At 43.0% G+C, this 27,019-nt stretch overlaps 1 protein-coding gene across 1 annotated transcript in view; it reads left to right on the top strand.

Moving 5' to 3' along the window:
* The window catches only part of as3mt (arsenite methyltransferase), a 39,970-nt gene extending 13,337 nt beyond the window's left edge, over window positions 1-26,633 (top strand). Inside the window, exons 7-11 of the mRNA XM_068053074.1 lie at window positions 678-759; window positions 1,611-1,742; window positions 12,234-12,376; window positions 13,277-13,414; window positions 25,258-26,633. Of these exons, the coding sequence (XP_067909175.1) occupies window positions 678-759; window positions 1,611-1,742; window positions 12,234-12,376; window positions 13,277-13,414; window positions 25,258-25,359 (597 nt within the window). The 3' untranslated portion in view covers window positions 25,360-26,633. The remainder of the gene's footprint in view (window positions 1-677; window positions 760-1,610; window positions 1,743-12,233; window positions 12,377-13,276; window positions 13,415-25,257) is intronic.
* Window positions 26,634-27,019: the final 386 nt, after the last annotated feature.

Genomic DNA, 27,019 nt, shown 5'->3' on the forward strand with positions numbered 1-27,019 from the left:
TGCGGGTGAGCTGTCGGCGGCTGATTGGCATCAGTGGAACAGGAGACGCAGCAGGCGGTAGTGGCTTCAGGAGTGGAGCAGTACTGTGCTGTTTCAACTTGCTGGAGGTGAGGGTGGGTGGGAGGATGATGCCGCCTTGTGTCACAGCCAGTACATCCATCCTTTAAAATGAAGTTTTGAATTTAATGGGTAAAAGGGGTCCCAGGAGTGTTACAGGTTCCATCTCTGCCTTGTGGTGAGCTTGTTGATTTCAGACAGAGGGTCTGTCGGGATGCTGCAATGGGAACATTGGGAAAGGGATGGGATACAAATAAGATCATTCCTGCCTCGATTAGCAGCTGCACAAAAACACATGTGGACGTGAGCTGGCGTCAAACTTCATCTGCCAGCTGTACTTCCCTTTCCCTCCCTTCCCACCCCACATTTCTCATTTGCACAGCTGGACAGGCTGCTAGCCAACATCCTCTTGCCTTGTGTATAAAGGGTGGTCATTTGGCCGAGACAATGCCTGTGGAATCGTCCTCCAGCAAGAGATGGATCACAGGAGAAACTTGTCTGCAGAAAGTCCGATTGCAAAGTCCCAAGACTCAATTTATTGCATTTATAAAAAGGTGTAATTGCAAAGTCCACCACATGCACTGACTAATACTGATTTGAAATGGTTTGTCCATTATTAGGATGGTGGTGAAATGTACTTCAGTGATGTCTACGCTGACTGTGAACTTCCAGAAGCCATAAGGACACACAAGGTTCTGTGGGGTATGTGGAGGAGAACAGATGGTTTTGTAAAGGTGGTAAATATTTGAGAAATGGTTTCATATTCAGTATTGGTTTGTTACACACAAGGACAACATTTAGAATATTTTTCTTATTGAGAAATATTAGTTGAAGGGCCAAGATCTAGAGTGTAGAGCACCACCAAGTTGGAATAGATTGAAGAAAGTGGATGGGGGAAATCTGGAAGACAGGGAGTTGATGGGAGGAAAGGGGCCCTGGATAAAATATCTTGGGATATTGGAACATTCTTGTACTTCACAGACTCTATGGGGTCTGTAGTTGATGGTGTGCTGTGAAGATATCGGTATTGTGATGGTGACATGGGGGTGATTTTCACCTTCGTCACTTGAGCAGAAAATTGACTGAGCGAGTTGCCTGTTTCATTTTGAAGCCATTTCCAAACCATGCAATAGGGAATTGGCCTGAAAGGTTGACTTGCTGGTTTAAAGTGAAGAGAAGAAAATATAAAGCTTGGATGAAAATGTTCCCTTTAATTTAACTAACCAGGTGTGTAATGTGCCATGGCATGCTAGGATATGAATTTCTGACTTCGCTGTGTCTCTGTGTAAGGTTGCCGATCTTGCCTGTGCTTTTGAGGGGTGGTTACTGAGCAGATTCCAGCCGCTGCTACAGAGGCACAATGGGGGGGGTGAATCACTTTGCATGCTCTCGTCACGCAGGTAGAGTGTGGTTTGGATGGCGACTTGGGAATGGGTTGCATGACTGCTGTTTTTTTGGGAACTTGGTAACCTTGTGGTAATATTCCTCTAGTAACTTAGAGTGCAAGCACAGTGTCACATTACTATGTTCACCTTGCTCTGATCTGTCTGTAGGCGAGTGTCTGGGTGGAGCTCTCTGGTGGAAGGATCTCTTCAAAATTGCAAAGGACGTGGGTTTCAGTGCACCGCGACTGGCCACTGCCAGCAGAATCCCCGTGAATAATAAACAGCTCGAGGACATCATCGGTAAGAAATCAAAGAGGAAGTAATGACCAAATGACTTTGTTTGTTTGTATTAATATATAACGCCTTCAATCTGGAAGTGTCCCAAGGCACTGGATGCTGAACCAAAGGAGGAGGGATTAGGTAGGCTGATTGAAAGCTTGGTCAGAGAGGTGGGTGTTAAGAAGGACCATGGAGGAGGATGGGGAGAGACCGTCTTAAAGGTTGAGGTGTTTGCGGTGGAATTTCAGACCATGGCATCTAGGTAGTTGAAGGCATGACCGCAAAAGGGTTCCACAAGAGGCTGTAATTTGAAGAGCACAGAATTCGGACGAGGATGAGGTTGTAGGGCTGGAGAAGATTACAGCATTGGGGAGAGGTGAGGCCATGGATGGTTTGAAAGACAAGAAGTTTAAATTTGAAGGATTGGGGGCTGGGAGCTAATGTAAGTCAGAGGACAGGGAAGATGGGTGAGGAGAGCTTGGTTGGGACAAGATACAGTCAGTTGGTTTTTGGATAGAAGGGAGGCGGGCCAGGAGAGCATTGGAGTAGTCAAGTCTTGAGGGGCTGGATGAATGTGTGAAGAGCTCAGTGACTGAGGATTGAGATCGGGGCAGAGGCAGGCAGTGTTACAGATGTGTAAGTAAGCTGTCTGTGTGTAGGCTCAAATAACCCCCCTGCAAGATGGGACAAGATGCCAAGGTTGTAAATAGCCTGAAGCAGTGGCTGGGGAAAGGGCTGGAGGCAGTCGAGAGGGAAGTGCACTTTGTAGTAGGGGTTGATGACTGCACCTTTCTGTGAACATAATTACACAGATTAAAATTTGAATAGACTATGCTATCTCAAATTGCAGCTTTTACAGGACAGAAGTTGATATTAATTTAAATTATTGCTTAAAGCTGAAATGCTTCAGCTGATTGTATAAATCGTGCCTTCATTGTGCAAATCAATCCACACTCACGGACTTGATCACATAGTTGGGCCTGATACTTCAGTGCAGTAATGAGAGAGTCCTGCATTGCCAGAAGTACCATTGTGTGGATAGACTGAAGAAGCTAAAGTTGTTCTCCTTTTATAGCAGAGGAGACTGAGTGACTATTTGATAGAGGTTCAAAATCATGAAGGATTTCGATAGAGTAAATATAGAAAAGCTGTTTCCAGTGGTTGAAGGGTTGTTAACTAGACGGGTCAGATTTAAGGTTATTGGCAAAAGAATCAGAAGTGACCTGAGGAAAATCTTTTTTAATCGAGTGGTTAGGATTTGGACGGCAGTGGAAACCGATTCACTAGTAGCCTTCAGAAGAGAATTGGATAAATACTTGAAGGAGGAAAAAATTACAGGGATTTCGGGAAAGAGTGGGGGTGTGGAACACACTGGATTGCTTTTAGAAAGAGCTGGCACAGACTTGATGGGCTGAAGGGCCTCCTTCTGTGCCATACTAACCTATGATTGTATCTGTCTATTCAGTTGGGTACAGATGGTTGATGAAGGTAATATTCAAAGAAGTGTAGGAAGTCATTCAGGTTCTTGGGTAAACATTTGTCCCCTCAACCAAAACCATCAAAAAAAACCTCTGATTCTAGCTCATCGAGAGTGTATCCTGAGAAGATTCGTGCTCCTTCTGGGACATCAGATCCTTGGTCGTCTTTGTATCACAGACTTTCTGAATGGCACTTGGTTCAGTTCCTGCTTTGTGCTAAGTAAGCTGAGCTCACATGGAACACCTCCCCTCCTCATTCCATACGAACATACGAATTAGAAGCAGAAGTAGGCCCCTCGAGCCTGCTCCACCATTCAATAAGATCATGGCTGATCTGATTGTAACCTCAACTCCATATTCCTGCCTATCCCCGATAACATTCCACCTCCTTGCTTGTCAGGAAAATATTTATAGACTCTGCTTCCATCGCCTTTTGAGGAACAGAGTTCCAAAGACTCTCAACCCACTGAGAAAAAGATTCTCCATCAATGTCTTAAATGGGCGACCCCTTATTTTTAAACAATGACCCCTAGTTCTAGATTCTCCCACAAGGGGAAACATCCTTTCTACATCCACCTGTCAAGACCCCTCAGAATCTTGTTTCAATCAAGTCACCTCTTGCTCTTCTAAACTCAAGCAGATAAAAGCCTAGCCGGTCCAACCTTTCCTCATAAGGCAACATGCCCATTCCAGGTATTCGTCTAGTAAACATTCTCTGAACTGCTTCCAATGCATTTACATCTTGTATAAGGAGACTAATACTGTATACAGTACTGCAGATGTGGTCTCATCAATGCCCTATGTAACTGAAGCATTACCTCTCTACTTTTGTATTCAATTCCCCTCGCAATAAACAACATTCTATTAGCTTTCCTAATTACTTGCTGAACCTGCATACTAACCTTTTGCAATTCATGCACTAGGACACCCAGATCCCTCTGCATCTCCGAGCTCTGCAATCTCTCACCACTTAGATAATATGCTTTTTTTATTCTTCCTGCCAAAATGAATAGTTTCACAGTATACTCCATTTGCCAGATCTTTGCCCACTCACTTAATCTGTCTATATTCTTTTGTAACCTCCTTATGTTCTCTTCATAACTTAGTTCTTTACCTATCTTTGTGTCATCAGCAAATTTAGCAACCATACCTTCAGTCCCTTCATCCAAGTCATTTATATAAATTGTAAAAAATTGAGGCCCCAGCACAAATCCCTGTGGCACACCACTCATTACATCTTGCCAACCAGAAAATGAAGCATTTATGTGTCTACTCTGTTTCATGTTAGCTATCCAATTTTCTATCAATGCCAATATGTTACTCCTACACTGAGTTTTTATTTTCCACAATAACTTTTGATGTGACACCTTATCAAATGCTTTCTGGAATTCTAAGTACATCCACTGGTTCCCCTTTATCCACCGCACATGTCACTTCAAAGGACTCCAATAAATTGATTAAACATAATTTCCCTTTCACAACACCATGTTGACTCTGCCTGATTACCATGGATTTTTTAAGCGCCCTGCTATAACGTCTTTAATAGCTTCTGACATTTTCCCTATGACAGATGTTAAGCTAACTGGCCTGTAGTTCCCTGCTTTCTGTCTCCCTCCCTTTTTTTTTGAATAAAGGAATTACATTGCTATTTTTCAAACTAGTGGAACCTTCCCTGAATCTAGGGAATTTTGTAAAATTAAAAACAATGCATCAACTATCTCACTGGCCACTTCTTTTAACACCCTAGGATGAAGTCCATCAGGACCTGGGGACTTGTCAGCCCGCAGCTCCAACAATTTGCTCAGTACCATTTCCCTGGTGATGGTGATTTTCTTGAGTTCGTCCCTCCCTTCCATTTCCTGACTTACAGTTAATACTGGGATGTTACTTGTATCCTCTATAGTGACGACCAATGCAAAATACCTGTTCAGTTCATCTGCCATCTCACTTTCCGTTATTAATTCCCCAGACTCACTTTTTCTACAAGGCCAATGTTCACTTTGTTAACTTTTCTTTTTTGAATATCTATTGAAACTCTTACTATCTGCTTTTATATTTCTAGCCAGCTTTCTCGTACTCCTAATTTTTCCCTCATCAGTCTTTTAGCCACTCTTTCCTGTTTTTTTTAAATATTCTGTCCAATCTTCTGACCTGCCTCCCATCTTTGCACAATTATAAGCTTGTTCTTTAAATTTGATACCATCTTTAACTGTTTTAGTTAACCATGGGTAGTGGGTCCTTCCCAATTCTGAGTTTCTCCCTGGAATATCAGCCCTCATTTCCTCCCTCTGCCACTGCACTGAACTACTCCTCATCCTCAGTTATTTCAATCTCTCATCTCCACCCACCTCTGCCCCCTCTTTTTAAACGTGAAATGCCATCACCTCTGCTGCTGCAACAGTGCTAGGAGCTGGGGAGGAAGGGGTGTCTATGGTGGCCATTGTAAATTGATTATTGTAACTCTCTGCACGCCCTTACATTGGCAGGGCTATTGTATACGATCTGGCATTTCTGGCAGAAAATCAAGAGTTGTAAAAACTGACGTGGTGTGGAAGGGGGTGGGTGGTGTAAAATCCTGTCAGTCTTTCTCTTGTGTTATTATTTAGTAAAGATTGAGGTCTTTTGAGAATTTGTTTTGTTGGCTTTTGGTTACAACCTGTTTCAAAATGCCTGTGCTGCTTTTAAGATATTCACGCTTCAATGCAGCCAAAATAAATGTATTGTGCCTCTTGAAATTGAACCTTGAACATGAAACACTGGCCATATCAGCAGTGAAGTGAAAAATGAATTGGCTTGCTCTTTGAAAAATTCCTGTTTTTTTTTTTTTATCACCAAGACCTTGAAGATGTAACGTAAAGAATTTTCTTGTTTTGAAAATTCTTCGGATGAGTGACCCAGGGCTGAGCGAGTAGGAGGCATGTTTTGATTAGCCATCCAGGATTGTTAGCATTTGATGAGTCTTGTTTCGTCTTCCCTTTCATATTGCAGATTTTTGCGATCTACATACAAGTATTGTGTTTTCCTGAATACAAAGAAAGAACTTGCATTTATACAGCCTTTCATGACTTCGGGATGTCCAAAAGTGTTTTGCAGCCAATGGCGTACATTTGAAGTGTAGTCACTGTTGTAATGTAGGAAATGCAGCAGCCAATTTGTGCACAGCAAGCTCCCACAAACAGCAATGTGATAATGGCTGGATAATCAGCTTTTTCATGATGTTGATGGAGGGTTAAATATTGGCCCAGGACACTGGGGAGAACCCCCCCCCCCCCCACCCCGGAACCTGTTACGTCTACCTGAGGGCAGACGAGGCCTTGGTTTTAATCTCTCCTCCAAAAGACTGCACCTCTAACAGTGCAGCACTCCCTCTGTACTGCACTGAAGCGTCAGCCGAGACATTTGTGCTCAAGTCCCGGAGTGGGACTTGAACCCTTGGCCTTGTGACTCCGCTACTGAGCCACAGCTGAGTCCTAAGGGTGCTCCTCGTTGTCTGACTTGTTCCTGTTATGCTGGAACTCCTTAACTGCCAAGACCAAGTGAGAGCTGTGCACTAATCTGGATACAGCAATCGGCTGAACTCTGTCTCCCTACAAGAATTCAAAAACTTCAATATTTAGAAAGTGGCGAAGTGGAACTCCTGGCTCTCAAAGCATTTAAATTGAGCTGTGGTGGGTTTATAAGGGCCCAATGAATCAAACAGTTTTGTAGGCAAACCTAGTAGCTGTTCTGCATGCAGCAACGTTCACACAACAGCAATGAGATGAATGGACCAGTTAATCATTTTTTGGTGGCATTGGTTGTGGGAAGAACTTTGGCCAAGAATAGCGTCTTGTGGAGTTTTAAAAGGAATGGAGGACAGGCCTTTGTATAATTGCTTTCGTGCCCTCTGGACACCCTAATGCATCTCGCAGCCAAAGAATTACTTTTGAAGTGTGGTCACTGTTGGCTTGCCTGCAAACCAACAATGAATTAGTCTGCTTTGGTGTTGGCTGAGAGATCAGTGTTGGCCCAGACACTAGGAAAGCTCCACTAGTCTTTTTGAGTAGTGGAATCAAGTCAAGCAGATCGGAAGCGATCAGGTTCATGCTTGTCACGGTGAAAAGTATAAGGTGTAATAGATGAGCATTTTATTCAGAAGAGGAAATCTATCTGCATTCAATACTGCTTTTTATGTTCCACAATGTTTACTTGTCATCTATAAGGTGAGCCCACACATCGTCAATCAACTTGTTCTTTGCTGAATGGCGTTTCTTTTGCACATGCTGTTTGTTTAGTTCAGATTGTGACAGTGATTGCAATCTGCAGCTCCCTTATCCCAGGCATGTCACACAATATCAAATGTGGTTCTGATCTGTTGTGGCTTCATTTAGCACTTGTCAAAATCAAAGCCATTTCCTCTTCATGGGTCTAGCATTCTGCCCTCTGTCTCCGGGAGGAATGTAAGAGACGTCCAGGGATAATTCTTTGATTCTCCCCTCTACCTCCATCCCCAACCTCACCCTCTCTTCTTTTGGAGCAGCATCTACCCCACGTTCAACACCTCTCGAGGCACGTCTGCGATTATTGAGCCAGTCGCTCCATCATCCAGTGTGTTTGGGCTTCATCACTCTGTGCAGAAAGGCATGGTTGCTGTGGAATGTTGACCCTTAACTTATTTGAACAACAGCTTCCATTTATATATCACCTTTTTTTAAAGTAGTAAAACGCAGCAAGGCAGGAGAGAATATCAATACAAAATTTGACACTTTGTTCCGGAAGATGGTCACACCTCTTGGAATAGGGTCATCAGTTTTAGTCAGCAGTGAGGGACAGGAGGAGGTGACCTTGAGGCAGGTAAAGGGACTGAGCAGACAGTAGTGGAGGAGCCTCAGACTTTGCAACTGTCACAAGTTTGAGGTGCTCTCAACCTGTGTAGACAAAAGCGACATCTGTAAGGTGGATGAGCAGACTGGCCATGGCACTGATACGGGAAGCCATTCAAGTGGAGGGAGCAAAAAGGGATGTAGTGGTACTAGGGGATAGTATAGTGAGGGGGATTGACACTTCTGCACAGCCGAGAGCGTGAGTCCAGAAGGCTACGTTGCCAACTCGGTGCTAGGGTTTGGGATGTCTGCTCAGGGCTGGACAGGAACTTTGAGTGGAAGGGGGAGGATGCAGTTGTCACTGTCCATGTAGGTACCAATGACATAGGTAGGACTAGGAAAGAGGTTCTGCCTGGACAGTATGTGGAGCTAGGCACCAGATTGAAGAGCAGAACCTCAAGGGTAATCTCTGGATTATTACCTGAGCCATGTGTCAATTGGCAGAGGGCAGATTAGATTAGTGAAATGAATACGTGGCTCAAAGACTGGTGTGGGAGAAGTGGATTTTGTGTTGTGGGCTCTGGCACCAGTATTGGGTAAGTGGGGGCTGTATCATTAGGATGGTCTGCATCTGAATAGTGCTGGGACCAATGTTCTAGCAAACTGTATAACTAGGGAAGTAGAGAGGGCTTTAAACTAAACAAGGTGAGGGATTAAGTTTGAGTAGATGTAGCAAATCAAGGGGTAGAGTCAAGGCAGGAGAGCAGAATAGTAATATGGAAAATGAAGGTCAGAGAATGTCAGGAAGGGACAGAAAGAAAAACCTAAGAACACACCAACAGTTGAGACTAGCTGTTACAAAGATAACAAAAAGACAAAACTAAAGGCTCCGCATCGAATGCACGTAGCATTCATAACAAAGTAGATGAACTGGTGCCACACGTTGAAGCAAATAAATATGATCTGATAGCCATTACGGAGACGTGGCTGCAGGATGACTAGGATTGAAGGGTATGTGACATTCAAGAATAGGAAGGTAGGTGGAGGGGTAGCACTGTTAATCAAGGATGGCCTTGGTTCAGGAGATCAGGGTGTAGAATTGGTTTGGGTGAAGATGAGGAATAGTAGGGGGAAAAAGTCACTAGTTGGGAGTGTTCTAAAGGCCCCTGAACAGTATTCACAATGTAGGATGAAGTATACAAGAAATAATATTGGGTGCTTGTGATAAAGGGACAGCAATAATCATGGGTGATTTTTAATCAACATACAAACTTGAAAAATCAGATTGGCACTAGTAGCCTGGATGAGGAGTTCATAGAATGCTTTTGAGATAGTTTCTTGGAGCAGCATGTTCTGGAACCAACCAGAGTGGGTTGTATTAGACTTGGTATTGTGTAATGTGACGGGATTAATTAATGACCTCAGAGTAAAGGCACCTCTAGGTAGCAGTGACCACAATATGATTGAATTTTGCATCCAGTTTAAAAGAGCGAAGAGTGGGTCTAAGACTAGTATTTTAAACTTGAAGAAGGGCAACTATGTGGGCATCAAAGCTGAGCTAGCTGAAGTGAACTGGGTTACTAGGCTTGGAGATAGAATAGAGAAGTAGTGGCAGACATTTAAAGGGGCATTTCAGAATACTCTAAGTATATTCCTAAGATTTAAAAAAAATTCTAAGGGGAGGAGCCACCATCCGTGGTTAACTAAAGAAGTTAAGGAAAGCATGAAACTTGAGGAAAAGGCATATAATTGCGCAAAGATGAGTAGCGGTTCAGATGATTGGTCAGAATATAAAGAACAGCAGCGAATGACTAAAAGGGTAATCAGAAGAAAGAAATTAGAGTATGAGGAAGCTAGCTAGAAATGTAAAAATGGATAGCAAGAGTTTCTGCAGGTATTTAAAAAGGAAAAGAGTAAGTAAAGTGAGTGTTGGTTCTCTAGAAAGTGAGAATAGGGAGTTAATAGATAATAAAGAAATGGTGGATGACATGAACAAATCTATTGCTTCTGTCTTAATTATAGAGGATACTAAAAACATTCCAATCATAGTTGTAAATCAGGAGGTGGAAGGAAGAGTGGAACTTGGTGAAATTGCAATTGCCAGGGCAGTGGTACTGAGCAAACTGATGGAGCTGCGGGCTGACAAGTCCCTGGGTCCTGATGGGCTTTATTCTAGGGTCTTAAAGAGGTGGCTAATGAGGTGGTAGATGCGTTGGTGTTAATTTTTCAAAATTTGCCAGATTCTGGTAAGGTTCCATCAGACTAGAAAGTAACAAATATAACCCCTCTATTCAAGAAGGGAGGGGGAAGGCAGAAAACAGGTAACTATAGACCAGTTAGCTTGACGTCTGTCATGGGGAAGGTATTAGAATGGATCATGAAGGAGCTTGTAGCTGGGCACTTAGAAAAACTCTCAATAATTGAGAATCGTCAGCATGATTTTGTGAAAGGGAAATCATGTTTAACTAATTTGTTGGACTTCTTTTTGAAGGAGTAACATGCGCTGTGGATAAAGGGGAGCCCATTGACGTACTGTACTTGGGTTTCCAGAAGGCATTTGACAAGGTGCCACATCAAAGGTTATTGCACAAAGTAGGAGCTCATGGTGTAGTGGGTAACATATATTAGCATGGATAGAAGATTAACTGGATGGCAGAAAACAGAGTATGCATAAATGGGTCTTCGTGTAGGTAAGTGGTGGGGATGTGGTAGGGAATATGGGATTAATGTAGGATTAGTATAAATGGGCGGTTGTTGGTCAGCACAGACTCGGTGGGCTGAAGGGCCTGTTTCAGTGCTGTATCTCTAAATAAAATAAAAATAAGTTGTGCAATCATCAACGAACATCCCCACTTCTGACCTTATGATGGAGGGAAGGTCATTGATGAAGCAGCTGCAGATGGTTGGGCCTAGGACACTACTCAGGAACTCCTGCAGTGATGTCCTGGGACTGAGATGATTGACCTCCAGCAACCACAACCATCTTCCTTTTGTGCTAGATATCTGTCCAAGCAGCAGAGAGTTTTCCCTCTGATTCCCATTGAGTTCAATTTCACTAGGGCTCCATGATGCCATACTCAGTCAGTTGCTGCCTTGATGTCCAGGGCAGTCACTCTCTCACCTCTGAAATTCAGCTGGTTTGGATCAGGGATGTGAGGTCAGGAGCGGAGTGGCCCTGGCAGAACCCAAACTGTGCTCTGGTGAGCAGGTTATAGCTGATTAAGTACTGCTTGATAACACTATCAACAACACCTTCCATCACTTTGATGGGATGGTAATTGGCTGGATTGAATTTGTCCTGCTTCTTGTGCGCAAGACATACCTGGGCCACTATCCACATTGTTGGGTAGATGCCAGTGTTGTAGCTGTACTGGAACAGCTTGGCTAGAGGGCATGGCTGAGATGTTGTTCGTATCCAAAACCTATGCTGTATCCAGTGTACTGATCCATCCTTGATATCATAGGGGATGAATTAAATTGGCTGAAGACTGGCATCTATTCTAGTGGGGCCCTCGGGAGGAGACCGAGATGAATTGGCATTGTCGTTTGCACACTCGTGCTGGGCATCGCCATCATTGAGGATGGGTATCTTCCCCTCCTGTTAGTTATTGGTCGACCACCATTCGAGACTGGACGGCAGAGCTTTAATCTGATTCGTTGGTGGTGGGATTGCTTAGCTGTGTCAGTTGCATGCTACTTTGGCTTTAGCATGCATGTAGTTCTGTTGTAGTTTCACCATGTTGGCACCTCATTTTCAGGTATGCCTGCTGCTGGCATACACTTCTACGTTCCTCGTTGAGCCAGGGTTAGTCGCCTGGCTTAATGGTAATGGTAGAGTAAGGGCTATGAAGATAGAGCAAGGGATTGGGACTAATTGGATAGCCCTTCCACAGATGCGATGGGCCGAATAGCCACCTGCTGTATTGTTTCATAATGATTCTATGACCATGGGATTAAGACCTGGCTCTTCTGTCTGCTGGTAAAGCAGCTGACTTTTGTCTGTGTATCCCTGTCACCTCCTTAACCCACCAACTTGTCACTATTTGCACATTGTTAGAATTTATTAAAGTATTGGCAGAAAATGTTGATTTTAAATTTCAGTCTTGAGTTGAGGTGATTTTTGTAATTGTTTGGGTTTTTATTCTTTTGAGATGAGTGTTGCAGCAAGGCCAGCCTTTGTTATCCATCCTAATTGCCCTTTAACGGTTTAATTTTTTTTCTCCTGTTCTCAGGTGACTTCAAGTTTGTTTCTGCCACATACCGACTGTTTAAAATCCCGGCCAGCTCTGCAAAAGAAAAATGCTGCGTTACTTACAATGGCTCAATCATGGACTTTAAAGAAATGCTGGAGTTTGACGTCAACTACACATTTAAAGTAAGGGTCAGATTTCAAATCCTAAATTCTGCAAGAAGGTCGAGATCTACAACTAAAACCAATTTTGACTTCCATAGTTGGTATGATAGCTTTTTGGTTATGTTACAGGACTCGTAATCCAGAGGCTGCTAGATTAATAAGCCGAAGACATGAATTCAAATCCCAATGTGGCAGCTGGGGAATTTAAATTTCAGTTAAATAAATAAAATCTGGAATTTTAAAAAGTGCTAGCATCAATAATAGTGACACTGAAACTACTGGATTGTCATTCAAAAGCCCATTTGGTCCACTAATGTCCTTTAGGGAAGGAAATCTGCCATCCTCACCTGATCTGGCCTACATGTGAGTCCAGACCCACAGCAATGTGGCTGATTCTTAACTCTGAAATGGTTTAAGCAAGCCACTCAGTTCTATTCAAGAGGGGGGGGGGGCTCAGCACCACGTTCTCGAGGGCAATTAGGGATGGGTAATAAATGCTAGCCTTGCCCACATCCTGTGTATGAATAAAAAGAAAAAATATATAACCTGTCCAGTTTAAAAGTGCTCAAAATCAATACATCCCCAGAAGAGGTGCCTATTACATATAATATGTAGATAAAAACAGGCCAATCAGCCTGACTATTGTGTGCTGATGAGTCTTTTCTCATTTTCTCTACCTCATCTCTGCCTTTCACCACATCTTTCTATTCACTTTTCTCTCATGTACTCATCTAGTTTCCTTTTGAAAGCTATTTGTTGCAACCACTTCCTGTGGTAGAGAGTTCCACATTTCTAGTGGTTTCACCCATGGCTCAGTGGTAGCGCACTCGCCTCTATTGCTGATTGCCACTTTTCAGATCACCCTGAGTTGTAATTGTCGTTTTTTTTTTTTATTAACTGATCTTTTATTCTGTTGCTCAGGAAGGAGAGGCTGTAACCGTGGATGAAGAGTTGGCGTCAATTCTCAAGTTCTCCCGATTTGCCGATGCATTCACCGTTCAGCCAGTTGGGAAAATGGCTCTCGGCGGCTCTGGTGAATGTTCAGGCGCAAAGTCAAAGGTAAAAGCAATATGAAATTTAAAAAGGGGTGTTCTGGCTTTTTAAAAGCCTGTGCCCAAAGGTTTTGCAGTTTTGAAATCCTGAGCGAATGAATTGCAGCAAGAGGTGGCGTGATGAATGTTGTGTAGAATTTGCAGCATAGAAACAAGACCATTCAACCCAACTGGTGTCTGTGCTTCATACAAGCCTCCTCCAACTCTACTTTATCTCGTCCTATCAGCATATCCTCCTATTTCTTTACCCCTCATGCACTTACCTAGCTTCCCTTTAAATGTATCTATGCTATTCTCCTCAACTACTTCATGATTTGTCAGAGGAAGGAGATATGGGGCACAACTAAATGGTATCCTGCGAGGAATGAGAGGGGAAGGGGCAGCAAGTTAGTGGCTATGACAATATCCGTTTAAATTGGGATAAGGAAGCACACAAATGGTGAATGACAAACAGTCACCTTCCAAACCCGTGACCTCCACTGCCTAGAAGGACCAGGGCAGCAGATGCATGGGAACACCACCACCTGCAAGTGCCCCTCCAAGTCACACACCATCCTGACTTGGAACTATATCGCCGTTCCTTCACTGTCTCTGGGTCAAAATCCTGGAACTCCCTTCCTAACAGCACGGTGGGTGTACCTACCCCACATGGACTGCAGCAGTTCAAGAAGGCAGCTCACCACCTTTTCAAGGACAATTAGGGATGTGCAGTAAATACTGGCCTGGCCAGTGATGCCCACATCCCAGGAATGAATACATTTTAAAAATGATTGGGGGATAAAGGCGAAGAAGGGTCATCTATCAGATGGCAGTGTTTTTTTTTCTTGAACACAACCTTTCGCGCTCTATTCCCCAGTGAGAAGGAAGGAAACTAACTTTGCAACATTTATATTAAAAAAAAACTTGTGTGGCTTAGAGAATGCATGGAGTTTGCTCCCACAGATTTAGATTATTCAATAGTTCAATTTTTCTTTTTCTAGCCCAAAATTAACTTGAAGCCATCAGAAAGAGACTGGTGGATTTTCTGGGAAACCTAGTTGAAAGTTAAAACATGCAATGAGGTAATGTATGGTGGGAATTTTTAGTTACTCACAGGGATGTAGCGAAGGAACTGAAAAAAAAATCTAGAAGCAATAAAATTAATCTCAGGTATGTAAAATGAATACTGAAACTTCTGTTTCTTTATCAATTTAAAAAAAAAAAAATGACAGGACATCCAAAACTACAAGGCGAGTTATCTCATTTATTGACATGAGTATATCTTTCTGCAGACCTTCTCTCATTGATTCCAGCTGCAGCATGTATTGTGTAGACAGATACAATTTTCATTCAAGACTAAACATTAACTATTCGTCTAGATAGTTGTGATAAAATACAGATTAGAAACTCTACCTTGTGCTTCATTTTTTGATCTTGTGAACCATTTGAATGGCCAAGGTCATTGAGAGTCTTATTTTTAATTGGAATCGAATAACACTGATGCAAGGCAAAAGCAGGTTGTTTCTCAGTTCTTGAATGCCCTGGCCGCACTGCAGTATCCCATTGGCATGGCCATTCTTTGTCTATCGGTGAGTTATTTGTCGGTGGGAACAGGGATTTGTGGGGGCGGAGTATACAATGGGGTGAAAAGGCAGCAGTTGTGGAGGAGGAGTACTAGAGCTGAACTCACGCCTTTCCTCAGTGCGTGCCTGTGCAGACTTTCAAACAATGGTCATGGGCTGGTAATCAGGAGCAGAAACCCTGCCCTGACCGTTCTGCCAGTTGCGATCAGCTAACTCAGCACAGTTTGATGACCTTTATGCAGGGCAGTGCATTCCGAACTCACTTATTGGAGAACCTTTTTGTTTTAATTTACTACATTGTCAGCCTAGAGGGCAACGACAGCCCTATAACAAACTGCCTCCTGAATCCCCATCCCCATAACGTGTGTGAGGACCTCTTGGATTTTTTTGCCTGTAAGATCCCAACTACTTTGTCACTAATTGTCTCACTGATTTTTGTTTTTAAATTGTGTGAATTCGCTTTGTTTTTAAAACCCAACCTTTTGAAGTGACTCATTTTCCAAATGCTTTCTGTGGTAAATAACAATAGAAAAATCCCCAAAATGGTGTTTGGTCTTGACTGCCTATGTGCAACAGAGATCAGCTGGTGTATATTAGCAGGAGCCTGGAGACATAGTCTGTTCCTGATCATTCAGTGTTACTTTTGAACTTATGAAAAAAACAGAATTATCCAATAAGTGAACTAAGCAATGTGTATAACATACTAAAGTTGGAATTAAGTGCTTAAAAAAACTTGACGTGGTGGATAATATGAAGGCTGTGTTTAGTGCCACTGCCCAGTTTGACAGGTGTACAGATTTGAGAATCTAGTGCCAGTGTTAAATGTGTGGCAGTGAGGATGTGGTAATCAACACAGTTTAAAAACTTCACTTAGTTTATGGTAGGTGGTATCATTTAGTATTTTACCTTTTATTCTTCACTGTTGTCCATCAATTTAATGCTGCTTTTTGATTGTGATTTGAAAACTTTTCGAAGTCTGATACTTTTCATGGCTAAGAGTTTTGTGACTGTTTCAATGAGCTGCTTTGCACTGATAGGGCGATGCTGTGTGATGTCGGGAATCAAGTACAGGATCTTATTGGAACTTTTTCAGGGTCTTCTGGACCGTTACATTTTGGTCACTGAAACTTTGTTCTTTCCACCTCAGATTTTACCCCCCGCCAACCTTTTTCTTGAACTGATAATTAGTCAACTTCAGATGCCAATTATTCGCAGTTGTTCCTGACTGCGTACAAGTTCAAACAATGTTCTGAATTGTGTTGTGATATTGAGGTAAACAATTGCAGACCATTGATAAATTTGTTAGTTATTGGCATCTTTAGAACAAAATGTTCCCATCATACTTTTATAATTCCTTGATGGAATGTTGCTTGGGTCCTTTCAACATTTAAGGCACTGATGGACTGCTTTTAAATGTTGGATTACATACTGGGCTTTGATCTGTAGTGGCAGGGTAAGGGTGAAAAGCAACTTGACGCGGACCACTGCAGTCCTGATCTAGAGGCCCATGGTAAGCCCAGGTTAGTAGTGGCTTTGGTCAGTGGTAATGACCAGTTGACCAACATGCCAGCTGGGTTTGGGCCATCATGCTCACTAGACTGGGTGCTGAGGCAGAAAATAACATTGGGTCATTTTTTTTTTTGCTAGTACCACTAGGAGATGGAAGTTAAGCTACAGCAAGCAATTAAGAAAGCAAATGGTATGTTAGCCTTTATTACAAAGAAATGCTACTACAAGAGTAAAGAGGTCTTACTGCAACTATATAGGGCCTTGGTGAGACCACAACTGGAGTACTGTCTGCAGTTTTGGTCTCCTTACCATAGAGGGAGTTTGACTTTGGTTCACTAAACTGGTTCTTGGGATTGGGGAATTGTTCTATGAGGAAGTAGACTAGGTCTGTTTTCTGAAGTTTAGACTGAGAGGTGATCCCATTGAAGCATATAAAATTCTTAAGGGGCTTGACAGGGTAGATACATTTTGTAAAAATTCATTCATGGGATGTGGGCTTCGCAGGCCAGGCCAGCATTTATTGCCCATCCCTAATTGCTCTTGAACTGAGTGGCTTGCTAGGCCATTTTGAGGGCATGTAAGAGTCAACCACATTGCTGTGGATCTGGAGTCGCATGTAGGCCAGACCAGGTAAGGACAGCAGATTTCCTTCCCTAAAGGGGATTAGTGAACCAGATGGGTTTTTACAACAATCGACAATGGTTTCATGGCCATCATTAGACCAGCTTTAAATTCCAGATTTAATTGAATTCAAATTCCATCTTCTGCTGTGGTGGGATTCGAACCCATGTCCCCACAGCAATACCTGGGTCTCTGGGTCCCTTGACTGGGAAATCTAGAACACGGAGTCTCAGAATAAGAGAGCCATTTAGGACTGAGATGAGGAGAAATTTCTTCACTCAAAGGTTTGTGAATCTTTGGCAGTCTCTACCCCAAAGGGTTGTGGATGCTCAGTTGTTGAATTTATTTAAGACAGATTGACAGAATTTTGCATACTAAGGGAATCAAAGGATATGGACGTCCGGTGGGAAAGTGGAATTGAGGTAGACGATCAGTCATATTCTTAATGGCGGAGCAGGCTTGAGGGGCCGCAGGCTCTTAATTCTTGTTATCGTGACTAAGGTCCTCCATCAAAACTGCCACAAGAGCAATGAGGTAAATGGTCAGTTTGTTTTAGTGATGTTAGTTGAGGGTTAAATATTGTGCAGGATGCCAGGAAAACTTCTGTCTTCCTTTTCAAATAGGGCCATGGGATCTTTCACATCAACCTGAGAGGGAAGGTGGGCCTCAATTTAATGTCTTATTGGAAAGACAGTGCATCCGACAGTGCAGCACTCCCTTCATACTGCACTGAAGTGTCAGCCTAGATTATGTATTCACGTCGTGGAGTGGGAATTGAACCCACAAACTTTTGACTCAAACGCGTGAGTGCTTCCGCTGAGCCAAGGCTGAGACGACGTAAGAAATAGGAGCAGGAGTGAGCCATAGGGTTCCCCAAGCCTGCTACACCTTTCAGTAAGATCAAGGCTGATCTTGGACCTCAACTCCACTTTCCCGTCCGATCCCCAAATCTCCTGATTCTCCTAGAATCCAAAAATATATCTAATACAAAAGTAAAATACTGTGGATGCTGGAAACCTGAAACAAAAACAGATAATGCTGGAAATATTCAGGTCTCTCATCTGTAGAGAGTGAGTCATGACCTGAAACATTAACTCTTTTTTTCTCTTCACAGATGCTGCCTGACCTGCTGAGTATTTCCTACACTTGCTGTCTTTGTTCTAAAAATGTATCTATCTCAGCCTTGAATATACTCAATGACTGAGTAGCCACAGCTGTCTGGGGTAGAGGATACTAAAGATTCACAACCCTCTGAGCGAAGAAATTCCTCCTCATTTCAATTTTAAATGATTGACCCTTTATCCTGAGACTATGCCCCCTAGTTCTAGACTCTGCAGCCAGGGGAAACAACCTCTCAACATCTGTGTCGAGCCCACTCAGGATCTAATACGTTTCAGTGAGATCACCTTGTGCTTCCAAACTCCAAGGAGTATAGGCCCATTCTACTTAAATTCTCCTCATTAGACAATCCCCTTATCTCGGGAATCAATCTAGTGAAGCTTCACTGCACTGTCTCCAAGGCAAGTATATCCTTCGACAGTTAACAAATTGGACTGAATAGCCTCTCCTATCTGTACTTTCCTTTGTGACAGTCATTCTGTTCATCATATCTGTGTTGCGTAAGGTATATGAACACAGCATCCTGATTGTAAAGCCTTTTGGAATGTTTAATTGTGTTCTGTGGCAGCTCAGTATATTGTGCCCTATGAGAGTCTGTGTTGCTTTTTGGGCCACAGTGAAATGTATCAATTATATATTAATTTTATATTTAAAACTAGTGCTTGAGACTGATCTATTGCCTGTGTGGGTGGCACTGTAAACGTTAAAGTTATATAACCAGTTGATTTTCAATGAACCAGTCCTAACATTGTGACCGCACAGGAGTTCAAAACCGTCTTCTCGGTGAGAATTGTAAGTTTACAGCCTCCAACCTGCTCACCTTGCCCATCCCCCACTAATCGACATTATGACCCTAAAACTCCTGCCCCCCTCCCCCGCCCCAAGAATAAAATTGCAGCCATCAAATTGGGTGAAAGATGAAAAGTTAAAATGTTTTTAACAAGAAGACTTTTCTTTTGAAGGTCATATGATTGATGACTTCATGGAAACATGGGTGTAGTGTTGGATGCTAGGAAAAGTGCGATTCTTTAAATATGTAAAATTGATGAGTGCAAAGCTTAAAAGGCAACCTGCTCCTTTTTGTCTAAAAAGCTTCAATGTTTCAAATTGAATTCAATCTTCAGGTTTTGTTCCTGTTTTCTTTCTCCCTTTTAAAGTGATATCACTTTGCAGCCTATTTGACTGATGGGAGGGGTGTGTATTGTATCCCGTTGAAGCCCAAATCTGTTCTCACTAACATTCCCATCCATTTTCTTGTTGCAGTCTTTGCTAATTTGTCCCCTCTGTCCCTCCAAATGTCAGCTTTAGTGCCTCCCTCTGGCTAAGATCAGCAGCTAGTGGTCAAACCTGTGAATCCTCCAATTTTTTTAAATTTATAAATTGCCCTGAGAAGTTGGTGGTGCTTTCTCATCACAATTTGATAGTAATGAATGGTTTGCTTGGCCATTTCAGAGGGCAGTTAAGAGTCAACCACATTGCTGTGGTTCTGGAGCCACATATAGGCCAGGCTGGGTAAGGATGACCAATTTCCTTTCCTAAAGGACGTCAGCGAACCAGTTGAATTTTTAAAATAACAATCCAACAGCTTCGCGGTCACTTTTACTGATGTCAGCTTTTTAATTCAATTTCCGGATGGTTTTAAAACTGAATTCAGTTTCTTAAACTTCAGTGGTGGGGTTTAAACTTGAGTCCTCTAGATCAGTAGTGCAGTCCTCTGGCTTAATAGCATAGCTTAGATCCTGCCCAGGCAGGGTATTGACCATTGAGATATTGGGGATCTTGCTTACTGTTGCTTAAGGAGCAACTCTTGCATCAGCGACAGCCACAAATTCAAATTCTGCCATAATTGGACCACCTTCTGAAGTGGTTCCAAATATTAACGCACTTATTCTTATTGGCTGAAAGTTTTAATTAAATATTTATTGTAATCTCAAGGAGATAGGGGTTACGCAGTGAACATTGTGTTCTGATAAGTAACATCAGGAACCTTGTACTTGTCAATGATTGGTAGTTGTCTGTAATACAGTTTGTTAAAGACCACCCAAAATGCTACCTATTACGGTACCTAGTACATTATCAATTCTCTGCTCTCTGACCTTGGCAGATGTTTATGATGGATGGAGGAATTCTGTGGCTGCAAAAACTCACATTTTCCATTGGAAGGTTAACAGATGTTCAAGAGTAGCCATATTATTAGTGATTGATGCTTTCACAGGAATTAGGATCCTTTATATGTTGTGATCTTATGCTCAGGGTGTTCCCCCAACCAAATGTCTTCCTTCCTCTCCTAAACTCATTGGGGTGAGCTTCAATGGGTAGGTGTTGGTAGCCCTCCAACCTCATCCAGTCTTCACCAATGAGCCTGGACACAGTGTTGGCAGGCAGTGCAATATATGCGCATGCACTACTTCCATTAGGAATCACATGTCGATGATTGATAGGTCTGAGTAATGATGACTGTCAAGATAATCAGCCATTGTAGGCATCACAAGTAAGGCCAATCCTGGCCTTTACCTATGTATGTCTGACTATACACTTATTTTTTTTCTTTCCTTTTTTTTTTGTCAAAGATGCTAGAGCCAGTTGTAGCTTTCAGCAGAGACATGATTGACCAAATATGGAATCTTGCTAGATTGCATGGCTCCGTTGCAGTCTAAGCAGAAAATACTATGTGCCAAATACAGATTTTTTTTTTTTTTCTCCACACCCCCCCCCCCCCCCCCCCCCCCCCGGCCAAAATTGATTTAAAAACTAAAGCCTCTCTGTTTACTTTCTCTCCAGTATTCATTTTGTAGTTATCTTTGTTTTTGGAGCAAAGGTTTGTTTTTGGACTCTGTGGTTTGTACACTAGCATTACTCAACTCTGTGGTTTGCTCTTGCGTTTGACCTGTGAACGCCTGGAAGTCCAGGGTAAAGTGTAGAGGTGCCCCACTCCCCATCCTGTCCCGAATAGTCTGCCAACACTCATCTGAAAAACAAGCAGCTTTGTACCACTCACCTGAATGATCACCTGGACAGGTTCTAGTGGAACTGTACCCTAGAGTACACTGGGTTAGAGAGGGAGAATCATTGCATTCATAATATTGTACAGCAGTAGTAAAGTTACTTTAAAAGCTATATTTTAAATGAAACCAAGTATAGCCCCAAAATTGAAAACTCACTTCCTCTAACAGCAAGATAGTTGGCACTTTTTTGTATTCTTTCATGGGATGTGAGTGGCCCTGGCAAGGCCAGTATTTGTTGCCCATCCCTAATTGCCCTTGAGAAGGTGGTGGTGAGCTGCCTTCTTGAACCACTGCAGTCCTTGGTGTAAGTACAAGCACTGCTGTTAAGGGAGTTCCAGGATTTTGACCCAGTGATATAGTTCCAAGTCAGGATGGGGTGCAGCTTGGAGGGGAATGTGCAGGTGGTGGTGTTTCCATGCATCTGTTGTCCTTTTTCCTTCTGGAGGTTGTGGGTTTGGATGGTGAGTCTAAGGAACCTTGGTGAGTTGCTGCAGTGCATTTTGTAGATGGTACATCCTGCTGCCACTGCGCCAGTGGTGTAGAGAGTGAATGTTGGTGGTGGTTGGGGTGCCAATGAAGCAGGTTGCTTTGTCCTGGATGGTGTCAAGCTTGTGTTGGAGCAGCACCCATCCAGGCAAGTGGAGAGTATTCCATAACACTCTTGACTTGTGCCTTGTAGATGGGAACAAGCTTTGGGGAGACAGGAGGTGAGTTACTTGCCACAGAATTTCTGGCCTCCGATCTGCTATTTGTAGCCACGGTATTTATATGGCTGGTCCAGTTAAGATTCTGGTCAATGCTAACTGCCAGGTAGTTGTTTGTGCAGGGGTTGGGGGGGGGGGGGGGGTGGCGGGTGGGGTTCAGTGGTAATGCCATTGAATGCCAAGGAGAGATGGTTGGATTCTCTCGTCATTGCTTGACACTTGCGTGGCATGAATGTTATTTGCCACTTATCAGCCCAAGCACTGTTACAGAATTAACATTTGATGGATTAAGTTAGATTTGTTTTCCCTAACTCATGACCATTAACATAAGGAATGTGCAGAAAATGTACTTTTTATTGAAATAATGTGATAAAATATAAAAAAAAATCTCATTTTCCACTTGTAATTATTGCCGATTACAACAGCTGCTTGGCTCAGTTTAGTAACAGTCCCACTCCAGGACAACAGCTATTTATATAGCACCCTTAACATAGTAAAATGTCCCAAGGCACTGCAGAGGAGTGTTTTCGAACAAAATTTGATACTGAGCCACATAAGGAGATATTAACCCTGATGACCAAAAGCTTGGTCAAAGAGGCGCCTCTTAAAGGAAGAAAGCGAGGTAGAGAGGCAGACCTGTTTGGGAGGGAATTTCAGCATTTGGGGTCTAGGCAGCTAAAGGCATGGCCACCAATGGTGGAGTGATTAAAACTGGGCATGCTCAGGAAAGCTAGAGGAGAGTACAGCAACAGGGCAGTGCAAAGATGCTAGAGCCAGTTGTAGCTTTCAGCAGGGACATGATTGACCAAATATGGAATATTTCTAGATTGGCGCAGTTGCAGTCTAGGCAGAAAATGCCATGTGCCAAATAATTATTTCGTTTTTCCCCAGCAACTCCCCCAGCCAAAATTGATTTTAAAAACTAAAGCCACTGTTTACTTTCCCTCCAGTATTTATTTTGTAGTTATCTTTTGTTTTTGGAGCAAAGGTTAGTTTTTGGACTGGGTGTGGTTTGTACACTAGCATTGCTCAGCTCTGCGGTTTGCTCTTGTGTTTGTGACCTGTGATCGCCTGGAAGTCCAGGGTAAAGTGTAGAGGTGCCCCACTCCCCATCCTGTCCCGAATAGTCTGCCAACACTCACCTGAATGATCACCTGGGCAGGTTCTAGTGGAACTGTACCCTAGAGTACAATGGGTTAGAGAGGGAGAATCATTGCATTCATAATATTGTACAGCAGTAGTAAAGTTACTTTAAAAGCTATATTTTAAATGAAACCAAGTATAGCCCCCAAATTGAAAACTCACTTCCTCTAATGGCAAGATAGTTGGCACTTTTTTGTATTTCATGGGATGAGTGACCCTGGCAAGGCCAGTATTTATTGCCCATCCCTAATTGCCCTTGAGAAGGTGGTGGTGAGCTGCCTTCTTGAACCACTGCAGTCCTTGGTGTAAGTACAAGCACTGCTGTTAAGGGAGTTCCAGGATTTTGACCCAGTGATATAGTTCCAAGTCAGGATGGGGTGCAGCTTGGAGGGGAAAGTGCAGGTGGTGGTGTTTCCATGCATCTGTTGTCCTTTTTCCTTCTGGAGGTTGTGGGTTTGGATGGTGAGTCTAAGGAACCTTGGTGAGTTGCTGCAGTGCATTTTGTAGATGGTACATCCTGCTGCCACTGCGCCAGTGGTGTAGAGAGTGAATGTTGATGGTTGGGGTGCCAATGAAGCAGGTTGCTTTGTCTTGGTGTCAAGCTTGTGTTGGAGCAGCACCCATCCAGGCAAGTGGAGAGTATTCCATCACACTAACTTGTGCCTCGTAGATGGGAACAAGCTTTGGGGAAACAGGAGGTGGATTACTTGCCACAGAATTTCTGGCGTCTGACCTGCTGTTTGTAGCCACGGTATTTATATGGCTGGTCCAGTTAAGATTCTGGTCAATGCTAACTGCCAGGATGTTGATTGTGGAGGGGTGGGGGTTCAGTGATTGGTAATGCCAAGGAGCAATGGTTGGATTCTTTCATGCCACACAAGTGCCAGGCAATGATGTTGTTTGCCACTTATCAGACCAAGCACTGTTATAGAATTGACGTTTGATGGATTAAGTTAGATTTGTTTTCTCTAACTCATGACCATTAACATGAGGAATGTGCAAAAAATGTACTTTTTATTGAAATAATGTGATGAAATATAAAAATAACTCTGTCCACTTGTAACTTATTGCCGATTACAACAGCTGCTTGTTTCAGTTTAGTAACAGTCTCATTCCTGGATCAGAGCCCCACTCCAAGACAACAACATCTTGTATTTATATCGCACCCTTAACATTGTAACATGTCCCAAGGCACTTCAGAGGAGTGCTATCGAACAAAATTCAATGCTGAGCCACATGAGGATATATTGAGCCTGATGACCAAAAGCTTGGTCAAAGAGGAGCCTCTTAAAGGAAGAAAGTGAGGTAGAGAGGCAGACCGGTTTGGGGAGGGAATTCCAGCATTTGGGGTCTAGACAGCTGAAGGCACAGCCACCAATGGTGGAGTGATTAAAACTGGGTACGCTCATGAGTGCTGGAGGAGAGCACAGCAACAGGGCGGTGCAAGGCTATGGAGGGAATTCAAAACTGGTGAGAATTTTAAAACCAATGCTTTAAAATGTTGCTTGTCTGGAAGCCAGTGTAGGTCCGCGAGTACAGGGCTAATGGGTGAATGGGATTTTCTGAGTTCGGACACAGACAGCAGAATTCTGGATGTCCTCAAGTTAACGGAAAGTAGAACGCGGGAGGCTGGCTAGGAGTGCATTGGAATGACTGTGCGCGAGGCTGATGCAATCACGGTGTATGGCGAATTGAATGAAAGACGTCTGTCTATTCAGATGGATGTAAAAGCCTTTCTTTTAAACATACCTTGGGATCTTTTTCATCCACCTGAATCATTGACCTGATAAATAGTTGGGGGAAAAACCCTCAATAAACTGATCATTTATCCCATTTGTTATTTGTGAGTCTCCCAAATTGGCTGACATTTGTCTAAATAACAAGAACGACTTGCATTTATATATAAAAAAAAACAAAGCTTTACAGAAGCATAATCAGACAAAAAAAAATCAACTGGACCTTTAAGTGTTTTGTGGCTTCCTGAGACACAACAAGGTGTGATATGTAAATTCATGTTTGTTTTTCTCCTGGTGTTAACTTGAACAATTTGATCAACTGTTCATCTTGGGTGTCTAGAGGAGCTGTAGTGATCCTCTTGTTGGAAGTTTGTTCTACTGAATGATTGAAGGAGGTGCCATCTTGTTACTGAGGTTTAATTTTTTTTTTTTTATTGGCTTCTTTCTTTAGGATATTATCGTTGATCCTTTCAAGTTGACTGAAGGGCCTGAGGTCAAAGGGGCTCCTTCCTGTGTAAAAACATGCTGTGCACGCAGCCATGAAGGCTGTTGAAACTGCTCCATTGACGGAAGAATGACCTTTGCTTAAGCTAATAATCAGTGAACTAAATGTCAAGAAATGATTGGAAGTGAGAATGTGACATTGGTTCTCCCTTTGGCCTGAGCTGTGCACAAAAGAATGTTGAAGCTACCCAAATCTGGGTCCAGCAACCTGCTAACACTATGACTTGGTCTAAGGACCTCTTCACCGAAAGTCATGTTTAATGGCCACTTCATGGAAAAGCCAAAAGACACAACCTGGTTCAAGTTTTAGCCTCACATTTCACTGCAACACAGTTTGCTGCTCTCCATAAAATTGTTTTGGTTTTCTGTCCCTCCCAATATCTGATGTGAGTTGAATTAATGTTTGTTGGCTCCATGCTTCTTAGCTTAAAACCTCTGGGTTTGATTCCATGCACAATCCATGTTTTGAGCAGGTTAAAGGTTAAACACACTGAGCAAAGTTGTTAAATGAGGCCCAATTCCAGCCTATCACCAGCAGACTCTTCCTGCATTCTGCCCATTTTTCCCTGTAAAAACCATTCGCCTGTTTCCTGGATTCTGTGCTGCAATTTTTTCTTCCCTTGATTCCTACTCCTGGTCATCCAGTTAGCTCGCCATCTCGTGACTTTTTTTTTCTCCTAACTCGTTATTCACTTTCCTTCATCCACTTGACCTTTTCCTGTTCCTTTTTGATATTGAGGCCTGGAATGGAAGAACCAGTGGAAAGAGGGTTCCAGTCCCTTTTCCCCCCTACCTCATCCCCCGAGGCCAGCAACCTTGACTGGTCTCTGCTTCGTTCACGATGGGGTTTCAGCTGATTACTCCAGGCTGAGGCTTTAGCAATGCTGACATTGGTGAAGGTTTCAGGGCTGCAGCTTTCAAGCTTCATATTTGGTTTTTTGTGTCCTCTCCATCCCTCCCCCACCAATGCCTTCTCCCCCACCCTGCCCATGAATGTTGTGCTAATGCTGCAGTGACTTAGGAGCCTGGAAATACAGGCCCCCTGGAGAGGCTTGATTCAGAGAACATGTGAATGACTGCAGAACAGCAGGGGAGAAGAACCACTAGTCCCAGTGGTTAACCCCCTCATGCTCATTGTCTTGTGCATGTGACTTGACATCTGACTAGCCTTCCTTTCAGTTGAGCTAACAGCAGTTTAACCGAAAATAAAACTATTTTTTTTGTTTGTGCCTTAAGCTGGAGTTCCTCCTGGTCTCATCACCCCCATCCTCCCCTCGCCTTCTGTAGTTCAGGAGCATTGAGACCAATGATAACATCCCGACTGCCAGCCCTGTTGATCTCTAAGACACGTGTTTCATTTTAAATGATCGCCACTCAAATGTTCCAAAGTGTCTAGTGAAAATAGTTGCAGCAAGTGCACATGCAACAACTTGCCTTAAGTGCCCTAAAGGCACTTGATAGAAATGTTACCCTTGGAAAGTAATTTTGCTTTTTAACACTAGTTGAAAGAGGGGCTCAGTCCTGATGTCAGTCAGCGATTGACACCGAGCGTCGCATTTCAGTTTGTCTTGATGGAGAGCGGTGAGCACGAGTGTGTGCTGATTTCCAAATGTTTGAGATGGGAGCATGTTATAGCTCCCTGTGATTTCAGGTTTCGTTTGTATAAAATTTCACTCTTCAAATTTTTTGCTCTGTTGCAAATGTTTTTC

The sequence above is a fragment of the Heterodontus francisci genome, chromosome 20 (assembly GCF_036365525.1).
Source record: "Heterodontus francisci isolate sHetFra1 chromosome 20, sHetFra1.hap1, whole genome shotgun sequence".
In the NCBI taxonomy this organism is placed as follows: Eukaryota; Metazoa; Chordata; class Chondrichthyes; order Heterodontiformes; family Heterodontidae; genus Heterodontus; species Heterodontus francisci.